Source organism: Sinocyclocheilus rhinocerous, unplaced genomic scaffold (assembly GCF_001515625.1).
Source record: "Sinocyclocheilus rhinocerous isolate Xijiao unplaced genomic scaffold, SAMN03320098_v1.1 scaffold1534, whole genome shotgun sequence".
Classification (NCBI taxonomy): Eukaryota; Metazoa; Chordata; class Actinopteri; order Cypriniformes; family Cyprinidae; genus Sinocyclocheilus; species Sinocyclocheilus rhinocerous.
This window is the reverse complement of record NW_015638992.1, coordinates 770416-784499: the sequence shown is the minus strand read 5'-3', so window position 1 is coordinate 784499 and position 14084 is coordinate 770416. Positions and strand designations below refer to the sequence as shown.

General features: G+C 37.6%; 1 protein-coding gene across 6 annotated transcripts in view; it reads left to right on the top strand.

Annotated features, from left to right (window-relative positions):
- The window catches only part of mtcl1 (microtubule crosslinking factor 1), a 67797-nt gene that overhangs the window by 20674 nt on the left and 33039 nt on the right, over positions 1 to 14084 (top strand). For all 6 annotated transcript variants that reach the window (XM_016566479.1, XM_016566477.1, XM_016566482.1 and 3 more), the window contains exons 4-5: positions 9252 to 9311; positions 9938 to 11347. In XM_016566479.1, the coding sequence (XP_016421965.1) occupies positions 9252 to 9311; positions 9938 to 11347 (1470 nt within the window). The remainder of the gene's footprint in view (positions 1 to 9251; positions 9312 to 9937; positions 11348 to 14084) is intronic.

The window sequence follows — 14084 nt, the reverse complement described above, 5'->3', positions numbered from 1 at the left end:
TGTGTGTGAGTGTGTGTGTGTGTGTGTGTGTGTGTGTGTGCGTGCGTGTGTGTGCGCGTGTAAATATATATAAATTAATTCTGTATATATTTAAAAATGCTATATTTGTATGATATCGAAAATGATGATAAAACACTATCATCTTAAATGATTATACCTCATTTTTAATACAATTTTTATTTTTAATACAATGACATAATGTAATTGGACTACACAAAGCTACAAATAAGGTTGTAGCTCATGTCACTTCCAGTTCATTTGTCACACTAGAAAATTGAATGTTGCATCAAGTGCATTGAATTGTGGGATACAGTGTCTTGCACAATAAGCTCTGGTTGTGAGCTGCACATTTTAAAATGTGCATACTTCTAGTAGGCATTCTACATTAGTATGCAACTCCAAACAAATCCCATTTTTGAACCCTGGTTGAGTTCAGTCAAGCCAGACCAGTAGAGCTAGATGCTAATGCTAACATGCAGTCACAAAACATAGAAAATACTTTGTGTCTGCACGTTAGCATTAGCATCAAGCTCTTAGCATTCACTAGAAACAGCATATGATCCATGCATCCTTCAGCATGCATGCTTCCACATATTACGAATCAGAACACACTGATCATCTTTATTATAGACAGCATGCAAACTGTGGTTTGGATACGCATTTTGATGCATAGTAAGTGATTTACATTGCATTGCCTTTGAGTGTTTCTCAGAGTGTAAATCACTTTGCTCTTGGGTTTTGAATGTACTAACAGTAAAATAAGAGGGTTTGGCATATTTCAGACCCCTCTGGCTTCTCAGTCCAGTTTATCTGTTCCCACACATCAACCGTGTCATCAAACACATCCATTACACTAGAAGCTACATGTGACGTGAGTAAGCGCTCGCAGCAAAACTCCCACAGAAAGAAATGTAACTGGCAAAATGAACTGGCAAAGAGATTGCCGTTGTTTTTGCTGTTCTCTTACAAAATGCACTGATCACGAGCACGAGAAGTGACATAAACGCAATGATTCTATCATCAGCTGTATCTCAGAAAATCTGTTTTTGCCGGTCTTCGTTTGACGTCAGTATCACTCTGCTTTCTGTCTTTTCCATCATGCTGTTCTGACTCATGGAGCTCAGTCAGAGCGAGCGAGAATAACAGAGCGTGACTGTTTCATTAGTGTTTTGTGGGAGAATGGCTGCAGCGTCAGCGTGTCTGTGTGAGTACACACACACTATCACAACGCTTCACCGGCCCAGCGCTCTTCTGATGGATCGAGTATTTATAAGACATAAACACAGCTTCTGATCCCAGACTGCTTTTGTATTGTTGTAGGCTTGTTTTTGGGCTTGTATCTGAAATGTTTCGGGTTCAGACCTCATAGGTTGATTAATGTGCATCTTTTAGTGCATGTCTGTAGCTTTGTGGTCATCAATATTTATATTTACATTCATGCATTTGGCAGATCCAAAGCAACGTATAGTACATTACATTTGTCAAGTTAATGCATTCCCTGGGAATCGAACCCATCACATTGCTGTTATAAAGTATGAGGATGTTTTTTATAGATGAAACATGCACACAGATGAATTGTTCACATCAGATCTATAACATGCGTTTAGAAAATAGGGTGACTCTCCATTAGAAACCCAAGCATTCTTTAACATTCATTGATGCATGACGCACATGAAGGAAGCAGGAAACATTTCTGTAGTATTTAAGTTCATGCATTCCCTGGGAATCGAACCCATTGCATTGATGTTGCCATGTTACTTTTTAAACTACAGGATTGCTGTATGCATAGGCAATTAATTGATATGCAAATGTGCCACTAAAATGTTGACTTTTGAGTAACAAAATGGACTTTTAGCAGATGTAAGCATTCAAATTTTGTAGACTTTCTCATGCATAAACTGATGTGACAGTCTATATAGATTTTATATCTATATATGCATACATTTATATTTAAAAATGCCTAAATTTTTAATTTTTGAATATTAAATATAAACATTTTCATTTTATATGTTTTTGGTTTCATATGAGGATATTTTGATTGAATATTATGAGGTTTAATTTTAAACACAGATGATTTGTTCACAATCAGATCTATACCATGCATTTAGAAAATAGGTTGAATTTTCATTTCATACAATCTTTAAATGATGTACTAGGTTTAAGAACAACACTGTTGTCTCACATTCACAGTATTACAAATAAAGCTCAGAGAGCTTGTAGATAAACATTTCAGTTTGCTTAAAATCACATTACAAGTCTTAATTTGATTCTTCAAATGGATGTATTTGGTTGTTTGTCTCGACGTGGCATCTTGTTTAAAATGTTCTAAAGACATTAGCGACTAATTAGCCTTCCGTTTCTCTGTAACTTCTATATAAAAAAAACCTAATGAGTTTATTATATCATAAACCCGTCTTAGAGATCATTTTTTGTATTGGATGAAATGCATAAAAGTTCTGTTTTGAGTCAGGTAGCCCAAATAAATGTAGATACATAAATCAGATATCGGCACTGCATGTTCTGCGTCTTTCCTGCTGATTATTTCGTTTCACCTCTAAATATGCATTTTTTTCTTGTTGAATTTCCTGTTTCAGTGTGAAATATGTCAGATTGCAGAAGCAAGAAGTATTGCGAATGCTGTTTAAGGTTGTGTCCCGTTGTGGTCCTGTTGTTGACTTCTGATGCCGTCCAGGAGACAGCGGTTAATCAGCTGTAAACAAACATCTCCATCGGTCTTTGCGAGACGTTCCATCGTATTTTTGTTTTCTCGTCCCTAACAAGCCTTTAGCAGAGAGAGATATCGAGCAGCCCTGAGAGAGGCCTTGTAGCATCATAAAAAAATGTGTTTGTACAAGCTTATGTCATCTTCAGAATCCAAGGTTACGTGAAATGTGAGGCGGGATGGTAAATATTGACCCTCCATTAGAGACCCGAGCATTCATTAGTGTTCATTGACGCAGAACGCACATGAACTAGGAAGCAGGAAACATCTCTGTAATAGCTAATGTTCAACTAACCACAAGGACAGTTAGTAAAGAGTGGTTTTAGGCTACAGAGACACACTTATCAACCGGTGAGTCATGCAAGAGAAAACACAAAACATCTCCTGCCTACATAGGCAGCTCCCTTATAAGGCAGAATCCAAATATTGACTAAAATATTCCATTTGAATTAGGTTAAACTATTGTAGTATGGAAACCTATCTCCACCACTGAATAAAAAAATAAATAAAAAGTAATTGCAACTTTTTATCTAACATTTCTTACTTTTTTCAATCGCTATTGTGAGTTACTATCTCACAATTCGGACTTCTTTTCTCAGAATTGAGATAGAAACTCACAGCTTCAAGTTATAAAGTCCAAGTCTGACGAAAGAAAGTATTTTCTTACAATTGTGAGTTTGTATCTCGCAATTGCAATTACCTTTTTCATATTTTATTCTGTGGCGGAAATGTGCTTCCGCCGAAATGTTTGCATTTCCCCATATACAGATACAGTATATCTTTGTGTTTATAGGGAAATGCAAACATATACAAATAAATGGGGAAATGCACAGCATATAAAAAATCTGAGTCTGTTTGCTAAAATAAGACTCATCCTGCTGCTTTGAATGCCAGATTCTTCCTTTGTGCAGATTCATTAATTGGTGCGTTGAAGTGTTTTCTGGAGTATTGAATAAAGAATGGCTGAATGTATTCTGCTTCATGCCGGAGACGGCAGATGGAGACGAGCCTCACGCAGAGTTTGCAGAACACTGATCCTGGACCTGCAGATGCAACGTCAGCCTTTCCAAACCAATTGACACATTCTGATGTGAGATCAGCTTAGGTCTGGCTTTACGGGCTGTTTTTCGGGCGAGAGAATAACCTCTGTCTGCAGCAGAGACAGATGACTGAAGCTTTGTGCTCATGCTGAATAGAGCGAGTGTGTAACTGTGTTTCTGTCTAATTTCATCACTCTGAAATGCTTTAACACAACTAAATTCCCTCGAAAACCCATTCTAGCTATTATTCACCATCACAGAAATGACCAAATAACAACATTTCATTTGGAAGCTGAAACACTGTGTAAACTCATTGACTATGGGTTCAAATATTTTTCTAAAGCGGAACAATATTGCTTGAGAAAGCAAATGCACTTCATTGAATTTACACCGTTAAAAATGCCTTTTCACACCAAAAGTGAAACAAAAGAGCAAAAATAATTGATGATGAATGATCTATCAACAACATTCAAGCTTGTGTCCACCAGACAATGATAAATAAAAAAGTTAATTGTGACTTTTTGTCTCACAATTCTGACTTTTTTCCCAGAGTTCTGAGTTTGTATCTCACAATTGCAAGTTATTAACTCAGAATTTAAAGCTTTTATCTCGCAAGTATTTTTTCTTGCAATTTTGAGTTTTGCATCTAGCAATTGTGTCTTTTATTCTGAGTTTATATCTTGCAATTCTTACTTTTTTTCTCATAATTGCAAAAAAAAAGTGGCAGAAACAGGAGGTGGGGGGGCATTTACTATTGTACAGATCAATTTTATTTTTTTGCAGTCACAATCTTGCAAAAATGTGGCTTACATACTAGAGCTCTATAGACACTCTAAAAACCTTAAAACATGATTTCCCACTTGTATGCTACCTTTAAGGCATGTCTTTTTGGCTAAAATACAAAATCATTGATATATTTATGCATTTATTCAAATATATCTACTTTATACAGAAGAGGATTAGGGCCAAGCAATAATAAAAAAATAAAACCATCTCGAGATTAAAGTCGTTAAATTTCGAGAAAAAAGTCTAGATAAAATGTTGAGATTAAACTCATTAAATTTAGAGAATAAAGTTGTTACATTTCGAGAAACAAATTCGAAATAAAATGTTGAGGATAAACTCATTAAATTCCGAGAAAAAAGTTGTTAAATTTCGAGAGAAAAAACCTCATTAAATTTAGAGGAAAAAGTCGAAATAAAACGTTGAGAATAAACTCATTAAATTACGAGAAAAAAGTCATTGAATTGCGAGAAAACACTTGTTACATTTCGAGGAAATGTTGAGAATAAACACACTCGTGTCATGTTCATTTCATCTCATTGGTCCCGGGGTCGGGACAACATTTTAAAGTTGTTGAAAGAAGCCTCTTCTACTCACCAAGGCTGAATTTATTTGATCAAAAATACAGTAAAAACATTAATATTATGAAATATTATTACAATTTCAAATAACATCTTTCTATTGTAATATATTTTAAAATGTAATTTATTTCTGTGATGCAAAGCTGGATTTTCAACATCATTACTCCAGTCTTCAGTGTCACATGATCTTCAGAAATCATTCTAATATGCTGATTTGCTGCTCAAGAAACGTTTCTGATTATTATCAATGTTGAAAACAGTTGTTTTGCCGAATATTTTTTGTGGAAATCGTGATTAAGTAGAAACAGAAATATCAAAAGAACAGCATTTATTTGAAACAGAAATGGAAATTTTGATCAAATTGACGTGTCCTTACAGAATTGCGTATTTGGCGCCACCTAGTGTTGTGGGTGTATTATTGACATGTCAAAGTCTAGACCCTGAATATAAGACGACCGCGTTTTTTCAGATGTATTTCCAAGAAAAAAACATCGTCTTATATTCGGGACAATATGGTAATGTCTTTAAAAACAAAATCTGACCCCAATCTTTTGAATGGTAGTCTATAAGGACATTTATTTTTCTTATTTTTTTATTTTTTTATTTTTTAAATTACCAAACTTAGTTTTTTTCTTAAATTTATATGGAGGAATAAAAATAAGCACGCATCAATCATTCGCTATAAAATGAATGTGTATATCAGCTCAGATAATTGAATCATGGTGAAAATTGATGAGAAATGAGTGCATTCTGACTTAATTGCAGATTCAGTAGACTTCAGGAAAAGTATCTGTTTGTTCTTCATATAATCTTACTGCTGTCTATGAGAAACAATTGAGATCCTTTGTTTTTGTCAGGTGTATTTTCTGAGTAATTTGATCACATTGCATGTGAGAGCGTTTAGTGTGGTTTAACCGTGAGTGTTCAGTTGGGTTTTCTTTGTTTTTTTAGTCAGGCATTGTCACTAAGCTACACCCGCTACATTACATAAGTCTGTAGGAAACACATGCACGCAGGCAACAGAGTACAGGCGCGCTGTAATGCCTTTCCAATTAGACAATTGTGCAAATGTAAGAGGGACAGAGAACTGAGGATGACAGAGGAAATACATGTTATAAAAGAGCCCATTGTTTATCGGTTTCATTAGAAGTGTTTCATTAAAGTTGCATCCAGAGCAGATGCATGGCATTACTGTTGCAGATTTTAAGCATGTTTTTAACCGGTATGCTTGCAAGGGATGGAGAGAATTAGACCCAGAGTGTTTTGTGGACTAAAGCATTAATGCATTTCTGTAAATGAAGCTGTGTGTGTTATGCAAACATGTTGCAGTCTCCCTGTCAATTGCAAAAGTCATTGCCACAATGCTAATTCTGTTCTGGGTGGTTTCCAAGGCACTGCAATGTGTCTACTAAGATGTTCTGAGCATTTTTTCGCATGTTAGGCATTGCTATGCAGTTGCTAGCGTGTTGTAGATGGTTGCAAGGTCATTGCATTCACAGTATACAACCTTATTAATCAACAAAAAGCAACAAAATACAAATAATGTAAGTCACTTTGGATAAAAGCATCTGAAATAAATGAAAGCAAATGCATAAATGTAATGTAAAATGCATTACACAATTTGAGCAATCGTTATGTCTTGATTTATGCACTAAACTTCAATGCAATCTGAGAAGTTTGTTTGAATCACTAACTCTAAGTATGAGCAATAGTAATAGTGATGCTTGACGAAGCATGCTTAGAAATGTCAATTTTTTCCAACTGGTTGTGTGATTGATGCTTGTGTGGGAGCTAGTGGTGATGACTTCATTGGAGGACGTCGGAACGTGAATGGGAAAATTGTAACCATATTGCAGACTCACTCAAGCCCACAGAAATATGACATCACCTCATCTCCTCCTATGTTTTGGAGTCGTATCCAGGCTCTCTCGCACTGTTGCTGTGTGTTGATGAAAAAGTTTCAAACTCTCTCCTCTCCTGTACCCATCTCACACTTTCCATCTGTCTGGCCATAAATGATTCAAGCTAACGCAGCCATCAGCAGCAGCTATTTAAGTTCGGTGTATGACTCAAGATAGACCAGCACATCAGTTAGCAGGGCAAAGTTTACCTTCTTAACTCTTGATTTAAGTAAGAGATCATATGCTGTCAGCCAATGGTTATAGCAAAATAATTGGATGTGTTCTTATTTCTGGTAGCTAGCTATAATTGACTTTAACTTGCTTAGTAAGATTCTCTTCAAACTGTTGCTCCACCATGACAGTAGCTTATCTGAAGGAGAAATGAAAATAGAAGACAGTTTATGCTGAAGTCTGCTATAGTGCCTCTTGTGACAACACTGAGAATGTAATTTTGTGATTCATCCTTGTGCATTTGGCATGATTTCACCCTACACAGATGCAATAGCCCGAAAATATATTCATTTTCTAGCAGATTTGCTGTTTATCATATTATCGCCAAACCTGTCCAATCAGTGTGCTCTGGATTATTCAGCATTACGGCCACATGCAGTGATTTTAATTTTTTAATCTTCGTTAATGCTTGGCTACTGTCTTGGTTTGTCCTAATTCACATATGCTGCATTACATTCAATTGAAAGTTATAATTTCAAATTTTGAATATGGAAAAGTGCGAAAGAACGGCACTTGAAGTTGAACATCCAGCTTTGAAACTAGCATTGCACAACATTGTTTATTCTCTGCATTTTAGTTTCCAGAGTTGTCTTTAACAACTGAACACCTGTAAATCCCATTGGCAGTTTTATTTGTTATGCATTAAGTGTTGTATTTCTTATGTTTTTTTCTGAGATATAAAGAAGGAATCCTGAATCCGACAGCATCCACCATAAGGACAACGACTTGTTATTCATATAATAATGGGTTTAAAGGGATACTCCACCCCAAAATGAAAATTTTGTCATTAATCACTTACCCCCATGTCGTTCCAAACCCCTAAAAGCTTAGTTCATCTTCGGAACACAATTTAAGATATTTGGGATGAAAACCGGGAGGCATGTGACTGTCCTATTGACTGCTTAGTAAATTACACTGTCAAGTAGGGCTGCACGATTATGACAAAAATCATAATTGTCGATTATTCCCTTGAAATTGTAATTGCGATTATTAATTACGATTATCGCAATTTACTTTGAATGATGTTTATACCATTATTTGATGCAGCTGCATGCCGTATTTTTATATGAAAATAAACAAGCTGAAAACACTCTAACTGAAAAACCTTTATTGCTTTTCTATAGTATTAAGCATGTCAAATATAGATCGGATCGGTTTCTTCTTTAAATTATAAAAAAAGTAAAAATATGAATGTTTATAATGTTATACTAAAACTAAAACAATGGAAAAACCCTTAAGATAACATGTACAGTAGAAAGAAAGAAAAAATATCGTATCATATCGTATATATTAAGCGTGCAAAATAACATAAGTGGACTTTGAACGATTAATTGCCGCTTTGAACGATTACATAATTGTGGCATCCATAATTGTAATCGCGATTAGAAATTCGATTAATTGTGCAGCCCTACTGTCAAGATCCAGAAAAGTATGAATTACATCGTTAGAATAGTCCATCTGCCATCAGTGGTTCAACCGTAACGTACTTCGTAACGCATCATGATGCGGAGAGACACAGAGGAGATGAATTGTTGAATAAAAGTCGTTATTTTAGTTTTCTTCGCGTACAAAAAGTATTCTCGTCGCTTCATAACGTTACGATTGAACCACTGATGGCAGATGGACTATTTTGACGATGTCTTTCATACTTTTCTGGACCTTGACAGTGTAATTTACTTGGCAGTCAATGGGACAGTCACAAGCCTCCCGGTTTTCATCCAAAATATCTTAAATTGTGTTCTGAAGACGAACTAAGCTTTTACGGGTTTGGAACGACATGGGGGTAAGTGATTAATGACAAAATTTTCATTTTGGGGTGGAGTATCCGTTTAAGCCTGATATTCATGATTGATGCTGTGTTCAAATCAGATGCTGTTTTTTTATTATTCAAAATGTTTTTTTTTTTTTATCCTTCTGTGTGCCTGGTAACTGAAACGAAGTCGCTAACTTTCATATTTTTGTTAATATGCCCTGTCCTCTATTTGTCTTTCAGACTGCTCTGAGGAGGCGAGGCAGTAGAGAGACCTTCAAAGATAAAAAGTCTTTAACTCAGGTGTGTACAAAGAAATACAAAGATCAATTCACAAGCCTTATACACTGTTAAAAAATAAAGGTTCTTTATTGACATCTGTGGTTCCATGAAGAAATTTTACAGTGTATAAAACCTTCTTTATAGTTGAAAAAGGTTCTTTAGATTAAGTTATTCACATAAAGAAATGGTCATTTTATTAAAAAGTCTTTAACTCAGGTGTGTACAAAGAAATACAAAGATCAATTCACAAGCCTTATTATACACTGTTAAAAAAATAAAGGTTCTTTATTGACATCTGTGGTTCCATGAAGAAATTTTACAGTGTATAAAACATTCTTTATAGTTGAAAAAGGTTCTTTAGATTAAGTTATTCACATAAAGAAATGATCATTTTATGAACTGAAAGGTTCTTTGGGGAACCCAAAATGGTTCTTCTATGGCATGGCTTCGAAACCTCCCCTTGGAAACATTTATTTTAAAGCATGCACAGAGCAACACAATATGCTATATGCACTACTTGTTGAGAATATAGGCTACAGAACCTCAAGACTTTTTATATGTTGTCCAGGCTGATTATTCTTATACAATTTGGCCATTTTGAAATAAATGGTATTGCCTTTTACATTCACATGTTTCTTTCTCTCCAGGAGGACAGTGCGGATCTGCGCTGTCAGCTACAGTTTGCCAAGGAAGAATCGGCTCTTATGCGTAAAAAGATGGCAAAACTTGGCCGTGAGAAGGATGAATTGGAACAAGAATTGCAGAAGTATAAATCAGTATACGGTGACGTGGACAGCCATTTGCCCCTGGCGGAGGTGACCGGTGGAGGCCCCCACACCTCTCGGGAAGCCGAGTTGCGGTTACGGCTCAAACTGGTGGAAGAGGAAGCCAACATTCTGGGAAGGAAGATCGTAGAGCTGGAGGTGGAAAACCGCGGCCTCAGGGCGGAAAACGAAGACCTACGCTGCCAATACGAGAGGGACTGCTTTGGGCGCGAACCCTTCTCGAGTGTCCCTACCTCACCGTATGGCAGCGATGCCCTGGAATCTGCGAGTGAACTGCGGCGACACTTGCAATTTGTAGAAGAGGAGGCAGAGCTGCTGCGGCGCTCCATCTCTGAGATTGAGGACCACAACAAGCAACTGACGTCTGAGCTCAACCGCTTCAAATTTGGACCCAGCCAAGCCGACCGGGAGTCCGAGGGAGCCGAGGGTGGAAATGGTGGCACACTCAAACCTGGTAACGGAGGAGGTTATGGAGCAGGGAGTGGTGCCACATTGCAGGAGGAGCTAAAAACCGCAAGACTCCAGATCAACGAGCTAAGTGGGAAAGTGATGAAGCTGCAGTACGAGAACCGGGTGCTAATCTCTAACATGCAACGCTGTGACCTGGCGGCAAACTTGGGGATACACACCAGTAGCCCAAGGGATAGTGATGTGGATAGTGATGCCGGGCGAAGGGAAGCAGACGAGGACGAGACGGCCAGGCTTCTGCTGCTCCACCCCAAACGTGAAGGTCCTGTTGGTGGGGAAAGCGACTCTGATGACTTGTTTGAAAAAACAGCAACTTCTGGATTTGTCAGTGGCGAGAAAGCCTCAGATCCTGGTGAACTGGGAGTGGCCGAGTTGGCCCAGCGAAGACGGGAAGACCGGGAGACGCTCAACAACGTCAGGCGTGAAGCTGAGCGGCTTGGTAAAACGGTGGAGCGCCTCATCGTGGATACGGACAGTCTGATCCGCGAAGGTCGACTGGTTGTCCTGGGAGGGGAACTTCTTGCAGAAGGATTGGAGTTCAGAGGCGATGGGGGCTCTGCTGAATCTAAACCCGACTCTCAGGTGCTGGATTCCATCAACACCCGCATGAGGGCTTTCCGTTCGGAACTCCAGCAATTCATGGACAAAGTGGACCACCTAGGGGAGGGTCTAAGGGACCGCGTTGATGACCTTTCCCCCATGCCCAACCTCACTGAATCTAGCAGCTTCCTTTCCACGGTTACCTCCATGTCAAGGGACTCGCCTATCGGGACACTGGGAAGGGATCTGGTGACGGACTTCCAGGTAGGTTATGTGTAACTCGACCTTTTCATCTTTATTCAGTGTTTGCCGTCACATGCGATCACAAGACATGGCAACTTCCTCTTTTCCTTTGCTGCTTCCTCATTTGAAAGTCCTTTTTTGAGAATGCATACACCTTTATATTGATTCTGCATCTTCATGTATCATATATCGAAGGTCCTGAATGCACCACAAAAGGAAGCTATTCAACTAATTTGACTGGCATGACTCTTCATCTTAAACCAGAAACAACACCCAACTGAGAGATAAGAAGGGAAATAGGTAGACTTGCTTGATATATGGAGCTGTAGGCAGAGTATTTGACTAGCAAACTGGTTATGCAGTTGCCTTGACATCAGTGATATTTCTGATCTTTTTTTGTTGCAACTTATGTGTGAAAAAAGAGCCATGTGAAAGATTAATGGGAGTTACCAGCAGGAGACAAAAAAGGACACACAGAGTTGTAAAGATGTTTGGTGCTTTTTAATTTATTAATAACCTTCAGCATAAATGCAGGCAGTTGAACAAGTCCACCAGACATCACAGAACAACACTCACTCACCAATATTAACTGACCACTCAGTTTTTCTTTGAGAACACCATATTACTTGTGCTATTTTTGCTGTATGTACATGAATTTTCTGCATGCATGGACTACACAGATGACCTGTTGTACTACATTTACCAAAATGTGTATATAAAGTATACAGTAGGGCAAAAAGTATACAATAGGGCACACCTCCTGGAATACTATATCCCACAATGCAATGCACATTTCCCCGAGCGCCACCCAGCTCAGTCAAGATGCCCTTACCTCTCCTTTCCTAGCATCACTCTTGATGCTGCTCATAAACACCTGCATCTATACCTGCCCCATCCTCTTACCCACAAACTCCTTGTCTCGCACCTGGGGCAGGGGGGTGTTTAGGGGTATTTCCCGCATGGCTTCAAAAGGCTATGTGTATTGTTTTGGTTGTCATTGATTTGCAGGGTCTAAAATTTACTGTGCCAATAGTGGGCAAACTGAGAAATATTTGCCAGCCATAAATATTTCTTACAGCCATAAAAGTGCATTTTACTGAAGCTTATTTCTTCCCACAGAATAAAAATGTGACAAGATAATTACGACTGTTTATCTCACAAATAATTTTTCTCACAATTGCGAGTTTATATCTGACAATTCAGACTCTTTTTTTTTTTTTTTTCAGAATTCTACATTTGCATCTCACAATTCTCAATTTATTTATTTATTTATTTATTTATTTATTTTTTAATTCTAAGTTTACATCTCACAATTCTGACGCGTATTTTTAATTCTGAGGTGACATCTCGCAATTCTGACTTTTTTTTTGGAATTCTGAGTTTACTTTTCACAATTCTGACTTCTCATAATTGTAAGTTAACATTTCAGAACTGTACAATTCCAAGTTTCCTCAGAAATACATGAGAATTCAGAAAATCAGAATTGTGAGTTAAAAAGTTGCCATTACCTTTATTTTTTATTCCATGGCAGACATAAGCTTTAATAGTATTTTGTATTTCTTAGTCAATATTAGTTTATTATTTTCATGCATGTTTATCACAAATAATAGTGTAATTCACAGCATCATACGAACACAAGTGCATGAACCAGCTGTGAGCACTTAAATGGTGCACGTACTTGCATTAAATTGTGTGCCAACACATTTTGCAATGCATCAATGGATGAAGTCGATCTTGCATTGCTAGAAGCTAATAACAGCCGCTGGCCAAACTCTTGCAGCAGCATTCGCATACTTGCTTAAAGTTTGTTTCTGGCCTTAAACTTCACTTCTGACAAAAGCATGAGGATGCATTGTGTTCTAGATCCTAATATTTTCATATTTACATGTTGCACTTCTTAATAAGGTTATCAGAATTAAACTGATCTCCTTTGTATTTTTATTTACCGGCACTTGTCAGTTTTGGACCCGACTGATGTGGCATGATGTATAGCCTACTAACATTAACTAAAATGGCAGTAAAATGTGTTTGTCATCACCTGGGGTCTGGCCTTTACCAAATCTAGTAGTTTTTTTATTTACACAGTTAATGCTGATGCAACATATGTGGAGCATGCAGCCATTAATATGAAATATGGCGGATAAGAAGTGCTTACACTGCATTTTTGTTTTCTGAGTAACCTCCAGAGGCTCTGTGTGACCTGTGAGCACTCTGAATACACTCAATGTTTGTTGCTCTATATATTCTACGTGACTTTTATGTGGTTAATCATTCTCAGGAATAATGTAGTTGTGTCCTTTGTCTCAATGATTTTCAAATGTTTAATTGTCATATATGCTAGTCTCGGAAAGCTGCCCTCCATTGAACTGCTTGTAGCTTTTTTCCTGCTTTGTGCTTTGAAACTGCTTTATGATAACATGAGTCAACTTTCCAACAAATAACCTATGTGTAACTACGGGTTTGACATCTACTGATGTTTTAGTAGCTTGTCGATCTGAACGTGATTTGATATTTCACATTTAAGCTTAAAGGGGTCATATGATGCTGCTAAAAAAGAACAGTATTTTGTGTATTTGGTGTAATGAAATGTGTTTATGCGGTTTAAGGTTCAAAAAACACTTTCTGAAACGCGTTGATTATTACAAAGCTCATCGGTCTGAAAAGCGAGGTGTGCTGTGATTGGCCAGCTATCCAGTGCAGCATTGTGATTGGCCGAATGCCTCAAGCGTGTGACGGAAATGTTATGCCCCTTACCATA